Source organism: Rhipicephalus sanguineus, chromosome 10, assembly GCF_013339695.2.
Source record: "Rhipicephalus sanguineus isolate Rsan-2018 chromosome 10, BIME_Rsan_1.4, whole genome shotgun sequence".
Taxonomy (NCBI): Eukaryota; Metazoa; Arthropoda; class Arachnida; order Ixodida; family Ixodidae; genus Rhipicephalus; species Rhipicephalus sanguineus.
Window position 1 is genome coordinate 9169054 of NC_051185.1, and position 22544 is coordinate 9191597.

At 49.0% G+C, this 22544-nt stretch overlaps 1 protein-coding gene across 1 annotated transcript in view; it reads left to right on the forward strand.

Annotated features, from left to right (window-relative positions):
• Window positions 1-22544, forward strand: part of LOC119406981 (uncharacterized) — a 50370-nt gene that overhangs the window by 23727 nt on the left and 4099 nt on the right. Inside the window, exons 2-3 of the mRNA XM_037673800.2 lie at window positions 11295-11364; window positions 15162-15220. Coding sequence (XP_037529728.1) covers window positions 11340-11364; window positions 15162-15220 — 84 coding nt within the window. The 5' untranslated portion in view covers window positions 11295-11339. The remainder of the gene's footprint in view (window positions 1-11294; window positions 11365-15161; window positions 15221-22544) is intronic.

Here is a 22544-nt window from a genome sequence, read left to right on the forward strand (position 1 = left end):
CTAAGTACAAGACTAATCAAAGACAATCTGAGGTCGGTTCCCATTCAAATTAAAAACCACGTAGTTTCAAGTTCAACACCGTTGTGTAAATAGGACAAGCGACAGCTTCAGCAAAATCCTTGCGTGTATTAGCAATTACGCAACAGAAAACGACACTCCAAATCATGCTTCCGCGGTAATCGCTGTTACAATTGCTATCACGCGTTTTTCTTAAAACCAGACCATACAGCAGGTCAACATCCACCAGTGGATGTAAATGACGGCACTGGTAATCATAACATCATGTGCAAATCATGTTCTGCTTGCTATCAAACCGTTCTCCACTACAGGAAAGACATGGCACTTTTCCGAGTTCTGGAAGTCCCAGCAACGTGAATTCTTAACACCCATGAAGCAAAGACCCGTACGAATTCAGACCTCTGCATATATCTGTCCTCGCGCGCCCGATAGCGACAGCGATAGACGCGCTGCACGCAAATAATAACCACACCGAGGCCGGCACACTCCATCATGCGCCGCTCTGTGCCGCCTATTGTGTACAGGACTGTGGCAGCTAGACAGGGGAGTAGATTAATGGACAAAATAAAGCATGGCGGCAGCACAAGACCCGGGAAGACTTCGAGAACGCGGAGAGGACGAGTCGCCCTGGAAGGCTGACGGGTTGTTGGGGCCGGCGCGTGCCTCACGCACGGACGTTTCGGATTATTGAAACAAGGCTACGCGAGCCGCACGTCCGGCACGCCGCGCACGCGTGCGCGCAGGGGAGAGAGGGCGAAGAAAGCGAAGCACCGCCGTGCGCCGGAGAAATGCAGTTGTATACACGAGTAATAGGTTGGTTTGGTTTAGAACAGATACTTGAGCGAGTTTGTAAGGCTCCATAATGGTACTTAGAAGCGCAAAAAACACAAGAAACATAATCAATCAATCAATAAATCAATCAATCAATCAATCAATCAATCAATCAATCAATCAATCAATGAGAGTATTATTCATAAAAAATTGAGTACAGTGCATGATAGTTATACGCAAGCAAGAAGAACCAGACAGCACCTGTCTGGTTCTCCTTTCTTGTGTTTTTTTTTTCTTTTTTTTTCGGTTCCATGTACCATCATGGTTTGGTTTATGGGGTTTAACCTCCCGGAAGTGACTCAGGGTATGAGACACGCCGTAGTAGAGGTCTCTGGATAATTTCGATAACATGGGGTTCCTTAACGTGCACTGACATCACGCGGTACACGGGCCTCTAGTATTCCGCCTCCATCGATATGCGACCGCGCCACGGCCGAGATCGAACCCGCAACTTTCGGGTCAGCATGTGCGATGTACGCGATTAATAATGAAAGTTACGAACGACAGCTGAGCGAGTTTGTATGAATTCGTGGATGTAGAAAAAAACGCGAAAATAAAGAAAAGACTGAACGTCACAATTATCGACTGTCTTGTCCAAAAACACATTCCCGTATTCAGTTCTTTCATTAGAACTAATTGCTATATTATATTTAAAAAAACTGTTTTTAGTTGATTTATTCAAATTGCCTGCGGCGCCTAATGGAATGCATTATTTCATTGCTATGTCATGTAGTTCACTTTTGAGCGTATGATGGTTCCATATGAAATCAGTAGGTTAATTAGCTATATATAAACTGGTCATGTTCCAAATACACTTGTGTCTACACAGATGGTATTCGACTTCACCAAGCTGATGATATGAACGCAAGAAGATATGTTTCCATATATCGTGCCGGAGCATTACGTTAACCCTGTAAAGCCCGACACGTACCATATGCTATGCTGAGTTAAATGTGTCTAAACGTTAATTTAAGCACGCGAAACATAACGCATATACTGTATTAAAACGTAATAGCGAGAAAGCTTTAACTTCATTATACTTGATGTGAAACCATGCTTACGCATTATAAGCATATCTCGGCACACATATGCGATGCTACGGCACTGCTACCTGGTTTCCATCGCTATTTTACTTCTTGCGGGACAACGGGCGGTGTTCACAAGGAAACTCTCAAACATATACGTATACTAGGTGATATCGGTTCATCTCAACGTTGCAGCCAAGTAACTTCGCCGCATACACAGCCGCAAGGCTAAAGTAATTTTCGCCGCAACTAAAGGGGCTTTGCGCATGCTCCGTCTTTATGCCCAGCTACACGAGTGCGCCGGCCGGTCTGCATCTCGCGCCGCCTTTTTGTTTTGTTTTTTCTTTTGTCTAATGACCGCAACAACGAACAAGGTTGTATACAGCTCCGGTGCATGTAGCGAGCGTTCTCTGTATACTCCAAAGAGGAAATGAATGCGCTTCATACATTACGAAACTTCTTTATCGTACTTCCGGTACCCCCCCCCCCCCAAGAAAAAAAAAATAAATAAAAGCATGCACCGTTGCTAAAGCTACGCGACTTCGAAAGAGAATGAAGTATACGGGCATGCAGAGTTCCGTCAACCATTGTATCGTACATACATCTTAAAATGTAACAAGCAAATGCGTGCGCTGGTTTCTCTGCACACAACAAATTCTTTCGAAGGCATTCTTTGTCCATTCTTTGTGCGTCGCGAGAGGTCACGTCAACCCTGTGTCTTACAGTTATCCTAAGGGAACTTGCCCCAATGAACCAGTAAATCTTAAGCGGTCAGTGTTTCTTTGTACTAGTTTATGAAGCCACCAACTCATTTTCTGCACAGCGTGCCAAAGTGACGCGGCGAATACAGTACGTCATACCCATGTAGACGATACAACTGGTCGACTTTCGAGCCAATACCAACCGACACCACTACTACCGCTGTTTTCAGCTATGCACCGATCCAACACGCGTATATCTACGCTTGCAGGAGCGAAGTATGCAGGCTACATTTAGCTATCCGAACCGTATGAAACAAGTGCAGCATTAGAAATTCCATGCTGGTTCTACAAGTATGTCGGACGTTTTTATTTACACGCTTAAAATATTCCGTCTTGCTAGGTGCCAAAGCAGCGTTCTCAGAGGCACGCCGTAGTACTCCTGATCAATTTCGACAACCTGGCGCTCTTTAAAACGCACCTAACTCACGTTTCACGAGCGCTCTTGCCCACAATGGAATGCGACCGTCGAAGCTGAGATCAAAACGGCGACCTTGTACTCGGCAGCGCAACACTAATTACATGTTGCGGATAAACGCATATGACACAGGTGTAAACAACCGCTTTCCAGTAGATGCCACCTTTGTAGCTCGCAGAAGCACTGCACCGTTTTATGAAGGCGATTTTCTCCATATGTCGGCGCCAACGTCCCAGACGTTCTTCGCATTGTGGTTATACGAGGTCGCCGTCATGGCGCCTGGACCACCTTCAGAGGGTGACGCAATGACGGTGCGAGTGAAGACCCCAGCCCCACGGCGACCTTGCCATGCACAGCCGAGAAGACTTCCGTTACGCAGTCTCTGCCATAGGATTCTCCGCGGTTACGTGGGTGTGAGAGTACTTGCACTTGTTCGCGCGTGCAAGTTCATAAATGTTTATCGCCGCGGCTCCTCCAGTCCTTGAACGTTGCAGAGACGACCGATGGATTCTATAGCCTGCGCTCAGGGCGAGCAAGGATGCGTAGGAGTTCCCAATGCTAAGAAGGTAGCAATGATGCAGCCGTTGTTCTGACGCCTACGCAAACGATGGCGACTAACCGCCGCAGGCGACTGTTTCCGGTATTGTTATTCCGTTCAGAAGAGCCTTAGGGGCAGCAATTACCGGTAGGAGAAGAGGTAGTTTTGCGATATTTCTTGCACGGGAACGAAGTACAGTAAGCTGAAAAACTTGGCTAGTTGGTACGGGTGTATATTTTATGAACAGCGCGAAAAAAAAAAAAAAAAGAAGGAAGAACACAGGACGCGCTCGTCCCTTGTTCGGCCCCCCTCCCAATCCTCACGCCTTACCCTCGACCCCCCCCCCCCCCCCACAGAAAAAACAATCTAGCACAAACATCTGTAGCCCTCACCCACGTACGGTACGCACACGTCGGCTTTTCTTATGTGCCTTCATGGCACTGCTACTCTGTATGACATTTGCAATATTGCTCCATGTATGTTTGCGAATATGTTCCACTTAACGAAAACTAGGAGGAACAACAATATGGAAGGCTATGCATGTAGAAACAGGACAGTAAATAGCACGGAATCGAGGATGCATTAGTATTGAACTCAACTTTAGGCACCATCGGAAAGACCATCAAACTGTAGCATTGTGCAATTGTGCTTGAGCAATCCAGAGCGGCGAGCGGTGCGAATTATGATGACTCGCAAAGGTAGTCCATGCACAGGACATGGTCCACCTACGCGCGTAACTTCAATGCCAAAGAGCGAGGCGGATGTGCACAGATACCGATGCGAAGCTCCGTTTCTAAACTCGCCTTTCTGAACAGTCCGAGAGTGAATTAGATAAAACACGCCGGACTCTGGGGGTCTCTGGGTCAAGGACGTTCGCATTCGAGACCGGGATGCCGAGGGCCCACCCACCCACTCCGCGTTATAGAGACGCAGGAGCGACCGCTCGCTCATACACTCGAAGTGCGCCTGCGCACGTCGTAACTCACTCCTATCCTTGTCTCACTTGTTAGGGCTAAGCGCTGCGCACGCGTACTCAGTCATCCTGCCGGCGTTCCACCGGCAAACTACGAAGGTGTTTCGCTAAGAGATACCACTATATTCTCGCGCAAGCTTGGGCAGTTAAGAAAGCAACGTTTAAAAAGAAAGACAAATGAAGGAAGGAAGAAAACGAAACGCTAGCGGCCGGCTTGGGGAGGGATACGTGATTGTAATGCCGATGCCGAGGACGCCCGACAGCGGAGAGCCGAGTGGCCTGAATTTTATGGGCGAAAGGTACAAGGAGAGCGCGCAGAAAAAGAGAAAGCAGACGACATGTGTACTTGGCATGCAGACGACGCCGCTGCCGCCCGGCAGTGTACGTGTGCCGCTTCAGCTTTTCAGGATCTGCGGCTTGCGTATTATACAGCTTGCCGTTGCCCGCTAAAACGCCGATTAATTTTGCTCCCCATTTTTATACCTTCCAGGAAGACGAAGAAAAGTAAGGGACTCTCGAAACGTTAATACTCGATGCGGTTGCGTTGGCAAATGCAGCTATCTCGTGAGCGAGCGTGACGCAAGGAGATGAGCTTGTAGCCGGTCGAATAGCGATAGTCTTACGAATGTGCTTAGCTTAGAGAGAACCGGCATTCATCGAAAGTGGCGAAACTACCACTTCGCATTGATTCATGCAGGCTGTGCGCTGAATAGAGAAGAAGCAGGCCATAACGGCAACAATATAGCGTACACGATTTCGAAACGTTTTGAAAAGTGCCCTTCACTGCCTGGCATTTAAGGTTAGTGGCGTAGCATGCCTCGGCGACATCATCAGGATTCGTTGACCAACAGCTAATCATTTCTCAAACTGTTCACCCACAAATTTACGTGACACGTGACTCGTTAGTCTGTTGATGATGATCAATGCCCCGAAGAGAATCTTGGGTTGACAGTGTAGTGGATCTAATTGCTTCACAGAGGCAGTTTCAAATGGCATGCGCGTTTCTAGACATGTAAACGTCGTTCTTCTAGATGGCAGCGCAGAACCTTGCGCTGTCATCACCTGATCCGGATAAAAACAAAAAAATATATCTTGCCTGACGACAAAGTCGAATTGCTGCGCGCTTCTATGACTTCGGCAGTTCGAGGTGGAACGAAGGAAATGAACGCAAAATGATATTTGTCAGTGACAGTTACCATGAAAAAAAAAAGAGAGAAAGAAACAAATCGAAGCGAAGGAATGACATCAAACGAAAACGCATTCCGAATGTAAGGAATTGATACAATGAGTCGAGAAACGTGTTCGGCTACAAATGAAAATGTACAAGGCCAGCCACGCTGAAAATGCCTAAAAGAGCAGACATAAAGACATTCTGAGCAGCGCCTGCCATTCGAAGAACAGCTCCATCGAAGCTCAAAAGCGCCTCAGGACATCACATTGCGACGGTCGACGATTTCATCAGTAACCCAACCGACCTGAACTTGTCAAAGGGAACAGCTTTATTTTTTTTTTTTTTTGCGGGATCGACCCCCTACAGATGATGACGATGGCTATTACCATTATTTGGCATGAGAGAGAGTGGGGATATTTATGTACAGAAAGGCAGAGAGGTAGTACAAAGAGGAAATAAATAGGGAGCAGGGTGGCAACCGCTACGGAGAGGGTCACAACACCTGTCTGCTCCTTCGGGAGGAGGGAACAGATAAGATTAAATGAAGGTAGCAAGGAGGGAAGATAAATGATTTAATTAGTTCATTAAAGACAGGAAACACAATAAAACGACGGGTTACTGCTAGTTATTAACACTAACTAGCCCAAACTACCACCTTGTCAGAAAACACAGACCAAGAAAAGGTAGGAACGAAAAAAAATGGAAGAAAACTCTACAAACAGGAGGAAAGGTCAGTTTCTTGAAGGGAAGTCAGCAGGGCACGATGAGCCTGCAGTCGCATTGAGAAGCACATCATCTCGGAAACAGACCATACTGCTTTAGTATAGTTACGTGCGCTGCGTAAGGAATGTGGGACATTCCAATATCAGCTGTTCGAGTGCCTCCCGCAGAACGACGAGAGAGAGCCCGCCAGACATTCGATCAACCAACCGGCGTACTTAGAGAGCTCGTGAGCATTTCCAACGAGTAGATATATATACAAGGGGGCGTGCGCGCCTCGTACATTCGCGACGTCCTGACCAGAATTCCTCAAAGCTCGAACAGATTACGTCGTCGTCTTGGCCGACCTTCTGTATTCTCTGGCTCCTCCATTGCGCACTCAATCCAGCCACGCGTCTCGATGTACGCCCGACAGCGATTGAGACACCGGTTTCCCTTGAACTTATCTCGGCGCGACCATCTTCTCTTTGGCATGCTGACCTCTTCTTCTCTGTCTGCTCGCCACGCACCCCCTGCACGTGGCCTCGAGATGCGATACAGGGGCATGTGTATAGAGACTTCGTCTTGTCGTTGTTATGGACGGGCGTAATCGTCGTACAAGAACGCCGGGCGCGAGCTGTCGTCAGAGGACGGCGCGGTCTCTGAACGTCTCTGTGTGTGTGAGAGTGCTCAGGGATTCTTTTCGCAACATCTCTCCACACACCGCGCACTGAAACACCCCATTTCAATCCGCTGCACAAATGCAGGCTATGTAGACCGAAGTCAGAGGTCACTACTTCGATTCCTGAGGTAGTATAGCGGTGTGGTAGAGATACCGCTGAAAACAACGGTTTAGCGAAAGCTCAGTTTGCTAACGTTCCGATTTAACGAACAAAAAGATAAAGGGAAGAAACGGTTATAGAGAGTCGAGGGGCGACGTCATTTAAATCTCTCCACGTCGCCGCCATATGCTAGGTCACAGGATTGGCAGACAGGACGAGCTTCACGACTGGCGGATGGCGAACCCATTAACTCTTACCCAAACCCACAGTGCATCTTGATAACGAGATCTAGAACGGAGAAGCACGGTGAATAATCGTCGGAGTCTCAATCAACTGATCGATCAGTCAGCCATAGTTTAATATACGAAGGTTGCGCTGTGGTCAATGAAAAAAGGAGCAGTTGATTGCCCGCTAAGTTTCACCGATAGTAGGCATCCTTAAACACATCTATGTTAAGTTCTACCGCTATTAGGCTTCCTTAAACGCATCTATATAAAGTTGAACGCACAAGCGGTACTCAGTTGTCGTGGCACGGCATTAGACCCCGCGATCTCGCGCTCAGCAGCTACCGCAGATACCGTAGCCCAATCACGCCAGTCACATCATTAGGGTGTCCTAGGAGTGCCGGTTTATCCTAGAGTAAGTACGGAAATACCGCACCGTCGTGGTCGGCACGTAGCTTTCTTTAATTAGGAAGACTTGTATTAGCCACAATCGTCTCATTATATGTGCCCAGTTGGAGCAAGTCGCGCAGCTAACACGTTTTCGCATCTTAGTACACTATAGCGTAAAAGGTATTGCCGTCACTGCTAAGAAACACCCTATTATACCGTACTAAGGAAGCGCGTTACGGGTAAGAACGCTTCCGAACGGCAAACGTGCAGCGGGGGGTCTATATAAGCTCGCGTACTGGAAGCATCAGGCACCCAAGCGCCGGCCAGCGATCCGGTATGGCTTCCGTTCCACGGCACAAACCTCCGCATTCTCGCAGAACATGCCTCGAGCCAATGGGTGCGAGGTTAAGCGGTGGCTTCTTGCCTTCTCAGCACACGCGCGTGCGCACAAGCACTGCAAATGGGGGAAGTAATACAAGAGGTCAAGAAGTGCCCCCGAGCTGTGCTCTTCTTACGTGTACCTCCCGCTGTGCGCACGCAGCCCTGCTTCTTCCTTTAGGCCTATTAATTCATTGAGCCGTCGAGCGGAGAAAGTGGACTTCCTCGCGAATATATTGCCCGGCAGCCGGGCTTTTCTTGTGCACACTTGCCCGCCGGCAAGTGACTCGCGTGCTTGCTTCGCTTCTCCTTTTTTTTTTTTTTTCATTTCCAGTCTGTCATACGTATAGGAAGGTAAGCGCGCGGAAGTGATAAAGACAACGCAAAACAGAAACGCAAACCGGAAGGAACTGAGTGTATACGCTTATACGCCCTGATAGTTCGTACACGTTAATTCATTTGCGGAGGCACATTGCTCAATCACGTGCTCCGTTGTCACGTGACGACCGATACACTTACGCAAAGAACAATGATGTCGATGAAACAACAAAAAACGTTAGCTGAGGCGACTGTGTCACCAAGCAAACATGGAGCGATTTTTCTGGCTTGATAAGTTGCACATTTTGTTTCCTTGTTAAACACAATCAAACGAACCCAACAGAGAATTAGGGCAGAGAAAGCAGGGGGGGGGGGGCATTAACTGTTGTCTTTAACTGTAGTGTAGTAATAATGACGTTCTTTTTATTCAATTCGCGTCATTATTACTACGCTACTGTTAAATACAACAATTATGGCCCCAATGCTTTCCCTGGCGTAATTGTGTTTGGGTTCATTTGGTTGTGCCTAACCAAGAAACGAGCCCCTCGAAAAATATTCCCCTTTTTTTGCACATCTTTTTCCTGTTGCTGTTGCCACGCCTGACTTAAGAATCAAGTCTTGTTGCCTTTCCCGTCTGTGCCATGCGCCCTGCCAACTGATTGCCAACTGCCCGAGCGGCCGTTCGGACAAAACATTCCGGGATCATTGGACCGTTCTCTTGTGACCAGCGCTTACAGTCACCGAAGTGTGACAAAAGCGCGGTGTCATTGTGAATGCGGGAGGCCAGCGCATGTCGTTGCGAGTCACACTGTAGTGCAAGGATTGGCATTAGATTGACAATAATTGCACATTAGTGCAATGATAAGAAGTCACAGCGCGTTGCCGCGCAATCTCGATCGTCGAACCAAAGAACTTCGCCATACCGCTCGCCTCTCATGATTAGTGGCTTTACACGTTATCGCAAGCATGTGCTACACTGCCCGAGCCACCCTTTTATTCGTACGAGGGCATACATAAGTTACAACGATGTTACAACGTTGTCGATGAGTACGAATCGTAGTTAAGATTGAAAACGTCTCCTTCGACGCGTAACCTCGTTACGTCAGTGTTGAGAAGTCGCAACTCCAGTGAGATTACAAACAGCTCACCGGACAGTATTGCTACATATGAGATACGCCACACTCGGACGTTTGTCCAAGTTCATGCGCCGCGACGAGGATTAGACGAAACAGATAAGCAGTGCACGGTAACCGCCAAAGTGTAGCTGGGGTCAACAATATCGCGTTTTGGAACAGTTTGCCACCAACACTACCGACTCATTCCTCGCCTGAAGTGGCAACGCCATTTAGTCAAGAGGAGGCCGCGGCAGCATGATCAGATCTGGTTGCCCAACAAACATCAGTCACGTCTTTTGGAAATTACACCGAGATGAACCGACAAGGCGTCGTCTTCGTGACGGCACGCGGTCAGGCGATAGCCTTAACCGGGACGGCAACCACACGCAGGCGAAGCCATCCGAGAGCGCCCTGCAATCTGCGCTCACTAAACCGTCCTTAAACCGCGCGCATCAATCAGTGCGCCCTTTACTAGGCGAATACCTCGCCGGAACCGCACGCGACAATGTGCGAAAGCGGTCGCAGCAGAGTCGTCGTGTAATCTTATCGCGCCATCTTCCGACTTCGTAATCCTCATAGGACAACGGACTACTTCGCCCCGTCTTTTCCGTAAGGAGTCCACTGGCAAGCCGGCTCTTTTTTCACTTTCGCAACCGTGGCATACAAAGGCTAACGAGGCAGATAAAGGAAACCTTCGGTAACTGGCGAAAGGGGCAAAGCCTGCTCGGGGAAGGCTGCATAGCTGCGTTGTTCGCGTGCCTCGACCGTACAACAGGGGCCCGCTATCAACAAATCAGCGCTTGCATAAGCGGCTGCCGCTTCCCTGCGGCGGCGTTGAATGACGACTGCATCCGCTGCGCACGCAAAGCCGCCCACAAGAACCCAGCAGCAGACGGCGGTGTGACCTGTATAGCACGAGAGAAACCGTTGCATACCTACAGAAACCCCCTACTCCCTTCCTCGTCTCTTCTTCCTCCCTTTCGTCGTCTTCGCAACAGACACGTGCGAAAACGCCCGCCGCTAGCTGCCAAGGTGTCTGCTGCAGCCTGACCCCGTACGCCCACCTTTAATATAACGCGTTACACACAGCGCCTCCCTTGGGGTCAGGCCGGGGGCTCTGGGTCAGGCGCCCAGCGAGTGAGAATACGTGCGTGGCTAGACGATGCCCCACGCGAGGCGGCGACGGCGAGATGGCGTGCGCGCATACCGAGTTGACTCTACTCTGCTCGTGGAGAGGGACACCCTCGAAAGATGCCGCCATTGTCATCCCGCGCTCTGCACCAGATGCCACTGCGCAGTGCGCGGCGGGGCAAGGTTGGCACGTCTCCGACGGTGCTCTATGTAATGCGAAAAATGAAAGATTGATTACGATAGAGACGAACCGTGATTGTCAGCTGGTTCCCGTGCGAATGGAATGGCTAGCTGTCCGATGGTCTGACAATCATTCTTCTACAAGGACGAATGACCAGCCGAACGAACCAGCTGAAGAAAAATAAACTATAACCAAAGGGGTTCTGGGGGGCTCGATAATAAACAACCTCAATGCACGCGGCGCTCTGGTTTTCGGTCGAAGTACATTGTTAAGTGTAGGAGGAACAATGCGCCATTGTGACCGCTCACGCGATCCTCGTTGTTTCTTCTTTCTGCCCACTACAGGAGTCAAAGTCCAGGACCTGCTGACGTGAAGGCGGGCTAGGAAACATGGCTACCTCAAAACTGGTCACGGGTGAGTGAAGTTCATGGCTCGAACTCTCTCCAATGATGGCGCGGGACACAGTCACAGACTAACACAAGAACACACAGGTTCATCACAGTCTTCGTCGTTCGCGAGGCCCGTTGCAATGAGTAGTCGTACCCCGACTGACCTCTTCATGACCAACCGATTCTGCACCCGTCCCTTCAAGGCGAACAGTCAAATCGGTAATGCGGGCTGGTTGGCTGCTAGAACTGGCAATCATTTTTTGCAGCGCAAAATATAAACACACATACACAAAAGAAGACACGAAGACAGGACGAGCGCTAGAATTCTCATGTGTCTAGCGCTCGTCCTGTCTTCGTGTCTTATGTGTGTGTACATTCCGCGCTCAAAAAATTATTGCCAGTTCAAGGCGAACTTCATCTTAGAAGAAAAACGTAATTCTGAACACCACTCCACCTACCTAAACGACTCTACAAGCATTCTACTCAAACTTGTGCTTCTAGTCGTTCAAATATGCAACACATACAAAATGAAAGCCGAGCACACAAATACATTTTAAAATTGATTTATCGAACATGTGCGTTATTATGCATCGGCTTCCAGCGGAAGCAGCAGCAATAATTCTATTTGTGCATATATCAAAATTATGAGCCTTTATTAATAACTTCAAGGAACTATGCATATTGTGGGACGGTGGTAGTGGAGGTCCCTGGATTAATTCTGGCGACCTGGTGTTTTTTTTTTCCTGTTTCTTTTTACCATGCAGACAAAGCGCGGTGCGCGTCGAAGGTTCTCGCGTTTCCTTCTCCGTCAGAATGCGGCTGCCGTATCCAGGCATCGCACTCACGGCCTTGTGCTCAGCAGCTTAACGCCAACAAAACACCGCGGCGGTTGTGATGCCACTGTGTAAAGAACGCAATAACAAACAAAGTAATTCACTCACTGGCACGACAGCGAAGCGCTTCATCGAACTATCGCAGTCTGCTTTCAAGTGTTCGGTAGCAATAATGCGCTCCCGTCCTTTTTTTCTCATCGAGGCCATAAGACACTGATTGAAATGAGCAGCAACAGCAAGGTTTTCTGGTTCACAGCAAACGAAATAAACCGCACACAAAAACGCGAGCCAACAACTCTCTCTCGAGAGAGAGAGATAAAAGCGAAGGAAAGGCAGGGAGGTTAACCAGGTTGCACCCGGTTTGCTACCCTACACGGGGGAGGGGGAAGGGGAGAAAAAAGAATAGAGAGAGCAAGGAGGAACGAAGGAACAAGTAATACGCGCAGTGTTCACCGCACACACACAGACAGTCACAACCGAGAAATATTTGACATCGCTTCCTCTGCGGTTGTCTAGAAGTAGGCGTTAAAAAAGGCTTGCAAGGACTAGGTCCAAGGAATCCAGAACTTGCAGAGCACATTGAGCTGACGGAGTTGTCATTCCGTTGAGGAGAGTGCGCATCGTGGTCCTGAGAGACCTCAACACAGCGAGGACTTGTAGGTTTTTGTCGTGGCAATCATCTGTGGACGATGATGTACATTGCGGGCCATTCTGCATCGGCTCTTTATGACTGCGCAGTGGTGGCAGCGAGGGCCACGCGACATCCGCCGCCGCTTTCAAAGCCTCTGCGTCTTTTCGGCTCTCCGACTGTGATGCAGTGGGCGGTGGTGGTGGCGGCAGTGGTGGTAGCTGTCGCTTCGGAGAAGTCTGACGGTCTGTCGGAGTAGGAGATCGCGTTGTCCGTCCAGATCGCGCCGCAGTAGCCTTAGACGGTCGTCGCCGTCGCGAGCGTCGTTGTCTATTTCTCACCACATCAGCGGCCTCTTTGTGCGTTGAGCCGTCCCGTACCATCTGTCTCATGACGCTCCATTCCTTTTTCACCAATGGACAGTCCCTTGATGAGGCTTCGTGTGATCCATAGCAGTTGGTACATTTCAGGACAGTTGCTCGGCAGGATTCCGCATTGTGTGGCTCTGCACAGCGGGGCAAATCGCCACGTTCCTGCAAACTCCGCTCACATGACCCATTTTTTGACATTTACGGCACTGGAGTGGTCGTGGTGTAAATGGACGGACCACGTGACGAAAGTGTCCGACCTTCACGTGGGATGGCAATATGTCGCCTTTGAAGACAATCTTTACGCAACGCGAGTTGCCCAGACGTGAGACTAGGACTATGTTGCTATGATCACTAACTTCCTTGATGAGCATTGGAAGGTCGCCACAAGGAATGGAGATGTCGACATCGTATATGACGCCTACCACCATGTCCTTGTTAAGTGGAAGGTGAGCTCGAACCTTTATACCGTCGAAGTCTGTGACCCTGGTCAGAGCAAGCAGAGATGCCTGGTGTATAACATCGATGGCCAAGACATTCTTGCGGGGGTTGACTCGAACATCCTTGATTTCGTTTGGAGCCAGAGACTCGAGTTTCCTCGAGATTGTCTGCCGATTCAGGTGTCTCAGATTGTCCGATGGCGTAACAGGCACAAATAAGACGGTGTAGTTCGTTGAAGCCACCTTCGGCTTCACAGTAGATGCGGTTGAAGCTGATGAAGCACCCATAGATCTTCGTTTTGGTTTACGACTGTAAACAGGCGTGAATCCATCGTCGGAATCGTCACTGCTCGCCGAATACAGTTCGGTGGACTCACTGTCGGCGTCGCTGAGTTCGCTGTGCCGTTTCCTCGAGGGGCCCGCCGACGGCGGAGGCATGCCTGGAGGGTGCGGAAGCCAGTCTACTTCCAGTGTAGCCAAATAAAATACCGATGGCTACGCGAGGAACATGACAAATCACCAAAAACTGTCACCCGGTAAACAAAGCGCTGTGCAAGAGGCACACTTCGTCGTCGTCTCTTCAACAACTCTCGAGTGACCTCATTGACTGGAGGACCTGACTCATGCGAGCGTCGGGAAAGAAAATAATAATAAAGAACGCGGCGCGACACTTGCACGCGCCCACGCCTAAGACAGCGTCCCCCATTCCAACAGCGTGATGCACTGAGTAGTTGAGTTGTAGTAATTTCAGGGAGAGGGGTACGTGCACGACTAATTCCTCGAGACCTCATTCTGGGGCCCTTGTAGAACAACCGCCACTACCGCTACTCGGCGACTGTAGAGCTTTCTGTTGCTGACCGCTATGCCGTGGATTCGATTGCAGCTCGTGACGTCCGCATTCTTCGACAAGTGAGAATAGAAAACCTTAGTTTACGGAGTTCTCATCAGTTCTCGCAGCTTGCTGATAGTGCACCTATTTGCCACAGTGGAGAAACTCGTGGCATGGTTTATGTGCCATGTTTTATTGTATTGTTATATTCTATGTCAGGTAATTAAATGTTTCATGCCGTCAGCCATGCGAAGCCTTTAAGGCCCTTGAAGCTTTGGCTGGCCTATAACATATCACTGTATTACTAATTGGAAGTAAATATGCCTCTAAGTATGTGTGTATGTACTAAATAGTATGTTATATGAAACAGAAATACGACACAGAAAGTTCGCAGCTGGGAAAAAAAAGAAAACAGAACTAGACGTTACAAGCTACCAACTAGGATAGTTTGGGTTCGTAATGATGTAAAAGGCAGCGCTAGAACGAATACAAAAGGACAAGAACACAGCACATGCGCTGTACTGACAACAGTACTCCAGTCGTGGGTACAGCAAATGTCCTGTCCTCTTCTCATCCTTTCGTATTCGTTCTAGTGTTGCCTTTTACATCCTTACGCACCCGAACCAACTTGCCCACCTATCTGTCACTGTAAAATAATATAGTTTGGTCACAACGTATATGAAAATGGAAGCTTTCACAAACAATGTGCTTCCCTTTGTTGCAGGGCTGCTGGCCTTGGCTGCCCTGCTGCCTTTGGCCACTTCGGACTTCGTTCATGATCGGGTAAGGGCGCACTCCTTCCTTGTTGCGTATAGAAGCTTCATAAAATTACCAATAAAAAGGATTACGTTTAACACGTCCCGCATACATCTTCGAACACTTCGCTTCATCTACTTTTGAAGACCGTCTTGTTGATGATCACATTCAATACTAATATTTCTTAATCTCAATAAATACCCACCCCTTAGGCAATGTCCCTCAGAAAGGAGGGCCTTTAACTGCATTTAATTGAATTTCTGGCCGAAGAATTCGCGAAAAGTTTTGTATGATATATTCAACGTGTTTTCGATGTCAGTATGTCGCCGCTGTCGGGTTCACTCATTTCATTGTTTTTCACAATGTCTCATTAATATCAGCCAGATTTTTTTCAGTCGGCAGGTATGGCCATATAAATATGGTAGACATGAAGTAATTGTTTTCATCTCTAATAGACCTTTAGAGAGTTATCTCATGAAGCCCACATTCTGCAAACTTGACGAAAACTCACTCAAGAACTGGAAAGCCTGTCGCGATTTTACTTAACTCGGACATTGTACGAAGCATATTAAGGAACGAGGCAAAGACACAGTAGTATACATATACCAGGGGCGTAGCCAGAAATTTTTTTCGGGGGGGGTTCAACCATACTTTATGTATGTTCGTGCGTGTGTATGTATGTGTGCGTGCCTATACACGCAAGCAAAACTGAAAAATTTCGGGGGGGGGGTTTGAACCCCCCCAACCCCCCCCCCCCCCTTGGCTACGCCCCTGACATATACCAATTCATCACATTGCTATCATCAACGTCATCAATGTGAAAATCAGCTCGCGCAAGACAGAGAAATACAATGGACATGGCATAGGCTGATGATGATGATAAAGAAGATTAATCAAGGTTAGCCTACAGCGGTCAGCAGATAGCCAGAGCTGGAGAGCAAAACCTAACAGTCAGCTAACATTAGCCAATGCTAACCAACGTTTGGCACTGCTGGTATTATGCGCTTAGATACGGTAGGTTTCACACAGCAGGCTTCTGACAAACCTATGAAATCTTCTAATGTATATTTCGCCTTGAATACCGCTTTATAAGATAGCCTTTGCAAATGAGTTCTGTGAAATTCCGCAATGTGGCGACAGCCCCGGAAAGGCGTTAGTCCCGGGTTCGATCCCCGAACCACGACGAATTTTTCACCTAAGAAGCATTCCTTCTTGAGAAATCCGCATGGATTTCCTTGTGGCTTCGTGCTACAAACGGGTGGCTATCAATTATTCCTTTCAAAGCGATAGTCTTTAAGCCCTACTTTAGATCTAATATTAGTGTTTTACCACCACGACAACTCGGCAAATCGCTATTTTTAACACTCACCACCATAAAAGGGGTCCGAAGATACACTATATTCACTTCCCATAAAAAGCTTCGCATTTTAAAAAATCGTATGAACCACAGTGCATGCGCAGTGCACGAGTCTAAATATGCAAAAAACCGTGGTGAAACTACACTTCGCAAATGACTGCTATAAGCCTGAAAGGGTTAAGCATGCTCCTGCAGCACTTTGCGTTTGACAGCCGCGCTGCCATTAGCGAGACGCGCTGCAGCCGGCTGACGCTTCCTTGACGCCAACGTCGTCTTGTGACGCAGGGGGAAGAGGGGGGGGGGGGGTGCTGTCTATTCGCTCTGTTACCTTCGACACACCTCGCTAGCTACCGCCCCTTTCCTCCAGCTACCGCGTGCTTCTTACTGCTTTGCAAGTCGGATGTTCCAATAAACTAGGACGCGGGTGCGATACGCCGACTTCTTCGTCGCGACCCTTTCGCTCTGACCCAGTATGAGCGACTTGCTTGTAAGGTTCAAAAGGCCGCGCACTTAACGCCGCGTCTTAGTCATCACGTCCTCAACGCCTCCTGACGGCGTTGGCGGTCCAGTTATCGTCCCACCAAATTACTATATGCATTCCATAAGAGAAAACTTCAATGCCTTTCCGTTTCGTATGTTCGTTGCGCTGTGGCACGGACTGTTACAAAAGCTAGGACAGAAAGGAGTCAACAGACAAGCGACAAGTGAAGCACCGGAGTAGAACACCAGATGTGTTAACACAATAAGACACGCCGTGATGGTCTAGTGGTTATGGTGCTCGACCGCTGACCCGAAGGTCGCGGGATCGAATCCCGGCCGCGGCGGCCGCATTTCGATGGAAGCGATATGTTTGAGGCCCGTGTAACTGGGTTTCATCATCGCCATCAGCATGTCTACGCCCACTGCAGGGCAAAGGCCTCTCCCATGTTCCGCCAATCAACCCGGTCCTGTGCTTTCTGCTGCCAGGCTATACCTACAAACTTCTTAATCTCATCTACCCACCTAATTTTCTGTCTCCCCCTCACGCGATTTAGGTGCGCTAGATTTAGGTGCGCGTTAAAGAACCCCAGCTGATCGAAATTTCCGGAGCCCTCCACTACGGCGTCCCTCATAATCATGTCGTGGTTTTGGGACGTAAAACGCCAACAATTATTAACAGTATTAATCCAACAGTTCACGAATCGCAAAGTTTTCAGCACGATCGAGTTAAGCTAAGAAAAAGAAAAACAGTACAACCAAGTAAATATAATATATAAACTCAAATATTTACGTCAGCATACTTTGCGCTGTCTCTACATTCAATCGTTTCTACAGTTTGAACTTTCAAACTGTGTTAACTTTGTTTAAATTTGCTTTGTTTATTTGTTTGTTTTTGCGCCCACCCTGCTTGGACCTGTGTAAGGTTTGCAGTATTGAATAAAGAAAGAAGAATATGAACAACTAACCAGCCGAATATTTTAATTTGTTTGTAGGACAGGCACAACGGGAGCATTAACAACATACGTCGGCAATGTCGCCGAGGCAGGCGTGCGAGCGGCCGCATGGGACTACGCTCACGCCGCAAACAAGTTTCGAGCAGTTCTCAACACTCCTGTTTTAACACGAGTTGCCAAACTGCATTCGTGTCAAAATCAACGCTGTGATTGCCGAAACACAAATAGGCCTAAGGGCTTCCGGCTTCCTCGCATTCATTAATCACTCCCCCTCCGCCCCCCCCCCCCTCCCCCCGAGACAAAAACAGCGGCCGCTTAAACAAGCGATTGAGAGACGCTAAACGGCATAGTTGCAACCGCGTCGTCAGAGAATGCGTGGAAACAGCCCGGCACGTGTCGACCGCGTAATCATGCGCCCGAGGCGCCACTGGCGGCGTTAGCGGTTCCAAAGCCCGGGGCCTTTGATTGCACGCATGAGACGTCCTGGTTTCTTTTCTGTGTTCATTTTTATGCCACGGCAACTCCATCCTGTCCTCCCCACTTGAACGACTGGAAGTTGTACAGGGTTATACACAACTAAGGTGAACATCTCATTGGCATTGAATACCTCGCAGAAGCTGACGTTTGATACATAATTCGGAAAGTCATTATTATGTTTGTCGACGCCATGATTAGAGGTGAAATAAGGGACATTGCCCTCGCGAAGTAGAACAAACGTTGCAGTTTTACCGGTTTGAATACTAATGAGGTGTTCACCTTGGATGTGGTCGACCCTGTACAAGTCAATAATAATAACTGCTGTGGCTTTACGTGGCGAAATCAAGATAGGCTTATGAGGCACACAGTGATGGGGGACTGCGGATTAATTTAGACATCGTGGAACACCTAAATCTAAGCACACGGGTGTTCTTCGCGTTTGTCGTGGCCGCGAATCGAACCCGCGCCCTCGAGCATTCCAGCACGACAGGTTACGTGCTTTATACGACAACTTAAGGCGGGTAGTCGAACAAGTTGGTAAGAGCTGATCATATATCAAAGGTAGCAGCGAACACACGGACACAAGTATACCCGTTGACTTGTGATATTGTTCTACTTGCATATGCACGCTTTTCAGTACCACCTCTCTCTCTCAGGAAAAATAATGCAGGAGAGAAAGCAATCGGAAGTAATCTATTTGAAACGGAATAACGGTACATTGGAACCAAGCCTTCCGCTGTGCAAGAACGCATACCTCTTTTCCGAGGTTAAACAGCGCTATCTTCGCAAGACAAGTCATTACGGCTTAGCTCGCAGCGCATATTTTGACACTCGCGCGCTTTGAGGGGCAGAGCTTATATACATGGAATCGTGAAAAAAAAAAGACAGAAGAAGACTAAGAGAAACAACGACGCGGTGCTGTTGCTTCCTGGGGCTGGAAGAGTAATAATCCCCGAAACTGGTATGACGCTACGCGGGCGCGCTGCAAATAAACGAAACCCTTTACGAAACTGGTTTGTGCGCGCTTTGATGCACCCCGACTGTGACGCAACGGGAACAGATGCGAGGACGATATAATAGTTTTCGCCTTGTAATTGTTTGCAGCGACTCGCGACAGCGCGCGATGTGGATTGGATCGATCGCTTCGACTCGCTCATAAGAAAGCTCTTTACAGCAGTATGAAGAATTCTGCCGGCAAATATACAGGTGCCTTCACGCTACTCTGTAAGAGGTAGGGGACTGAGGACAGAAAGGCCCTAGGAGGAGAAGGAGGGCAGAAAGGAAAAAAGAAAAGAAAATATATTGTCGTGGAATGTCCAGGTGAAATATTAAACGTAACAGTTGTGGAGTAAGCCACTTTAGAGAGAGAGAGATGTATTTATAGAAAGACGGAGAGGTCGGTCTGATCGATAGTACGCTCTATATAGCCTGCTACTCTACATCGGGGAAGGGGAATGGGGAAGAAAAATTGGCCGCGTATCTGCGTGCTTCGCTGCAAATGTCGTCTAAAGACGATAGAAGAGGCACTGCGTGAGATATGGACGCCATCTGGCAATACGTCGGGAAACATGAGTGCTGTGTTGCGGGCTGGTAGTCCCGGCGCAGCGGCAGGCGAAGACCGGCGGTGACCAACGCGACCGGTGGGGACGCCGGCCAGCCCGAACACTCTGTTTGGCGCGATGCGCCGAAGGAGAAGAAACGTCCGATAGAAGAGGCACTGCGTGAGATATGGACGCCATCTGGCAATACGTCGGGAAACATGAGTGCTGTGTTGCGGGCTGGTAGTCCCGGCGCAGCGGCAGGCGAAGACCGGCGGTGACCAACGCGACCGGTGGGGACGCCGGCCAGCCCGAACACTCTGTTTGGCGCGATGCGCCGAAGGAGAAGAAACGTCCGCACTCAACGAGTACTCTCCACAAACTATCTTATTTACACGTCGCCTGGGTAAAACAGGAATGCCAGAGCGGCGCCCCCTGTCATTCGTACAATGCAATACTGAACCGAAACCGATACACAACATGAGCTTGTGCAGGGGGCACGGAGGAAGACAAGTTTCAGCGCAGTCGCATTTTCAGCGCACCTTAAAGGGGCCCTGCAACACTTTTCGAGCATGCTCAAAAAGCGCTGCCGATCGGTAGTCGAGGCTCCCGAGAACACGCGAGCCAAATATTATAGCGATGCGCACGGCCTGGAATTTACAATAAATTCTCAAAGTCAGCTGAAAATCGCTCCCTCTTCTCTCGACAAATGATGTATTAGTCCGCAAAATATGACGCGATTGTCGGCAGTTCCACCATTGGCTGATGTTATAATCACGATAACACCCTCATTATTACTTTCGTTGTTAATTTTGAGTTCAATAAGTAGATAATATGTATGTTTATATTATGTTATCGCGTTAAAAACACCGAACAAACATTAATATTAGCACTTCCGGTCTCACCGACAGCTCGTCTGCTCGTAGTTGCGTGGTTCCGTTTTCTTCGCCATGCGCAGTGCCGAAAACGTGAATATTTCTGTGCTTTTGACCATCGCCGGTTGCCGTTGAGAGTGGCAGCCGTTCGAGTGTTGCCTCGTCAGCTGAGAACTGCATCGTCGGCACGTTCTCACGACCGACCGAGGCACGGGCGCAGCGTGTCTCCGATAACAATGCTGGCGTCCGGTAATGGCGGCGCTTCGGGGTCGTCTGCCAGTGCCGTCTTACGAGGCGGTGTATCGGAGTATGGGCCGAAACCGATCTCAGCTGTCATTCGTCCCAAACGAGCGCGCACGTTTGCTTCCATGGTTGGCAGAGCGATGGAAACACTACGGCGTTCGAGGTGCACACCCAACATCACCAAACCGACGCGCAGTTTTCAAGCACGCGCGATACACAGCGCGATCGACTCCGCTCGACGAGAACGACGCAAGCCGACCGGAAGTGGCGGCACAGACCACGTGGTTGCGCCGAGACGCCAGAGAGAAAAAAATGAAAAAAAATGCCGCCGGCGCTGACGTCGCCTCCTTGCACCTCCGCCCTCCCTCCCTCCCCTCACGCCGCGCGCAGCTTTCCGCGCGCTCGCTGCGTTGAGTTGAGAGAGAAAGCTGCGGAACGTGATCTCTATAATTTGGTAACACCACTTAGACTTGACGGATTCGAAAAAATTTTGCGGCATATGGCTCGTGAAGAGTCATACGTCAATAATGGGACTATTCCAATATAACAAAGAAAGGTGTTGCAGGGCCCATTTAAGAAACTGGGGTTGTAACATGGTAGGGCGAGTAGGGCCAGAAGGACCGTCACGACGAAAACCTGCCTCCTCAGTCGTATTCGCCTGGAACGTTGGTGTGGCTTCGCGTTCCCTCCTCCGCTCCTGGTCTTTCCACAAAGCTACTGCCTAAGTACGAAGGCCCCTACCACGTCCTACGTCAAGCATCCCCAGTTAACTATATTATTGAGCCTGTTCAATCATCTACGGACCGCCGTCGTCACGGCCGCGAGACTGTTCACGTCGATCGACTGAAGCCGCATTATGACCCGCCAGTTGTACCTGTTCCTTAGATCGCCAGGATGGCTCCTTTTCCGCGGGGGAGTGATTTGTAACATGGTAGGGCGCAGACAAGAACGCCTGCGAAAGAAGAAGACGAAGACGGTTGTTGTTGGCGCTCGCGCTTGCTCGGCTTGGACCGCTGATCGCTTCAGCTGTGGATCTTTTAATAAACGCGTTACTGTCTCAACGTTAAACGCATACCACCAAGGTCCTTAAAATTGCGTATCTATGTATTTTCTATTAAAGGAACACACCACCTAATACTTACCTAATGATGTTACGCCTCAGATATGCGTAATATTTACTTTTCGATCGACAACGTTCACAAGTATGAACAGTCGTACCAGTTCAAGATGGGTGGGCGGTAAGCAAGTGGTTCAACTTTGGCCGGTTGGCTGATTCGGGTGACGTGCCGACAAACAGAAAGACAGATAGACAGAAAGACAGACCAAAATTTCTGCGTTTAAGTTCCCCAAGAAAGACTATCGTCTATAAAACAGTAATGAATGACGATATTAAGTTAGGGAGGAAAGCAGTCCCGTCAAGTTGGCGCT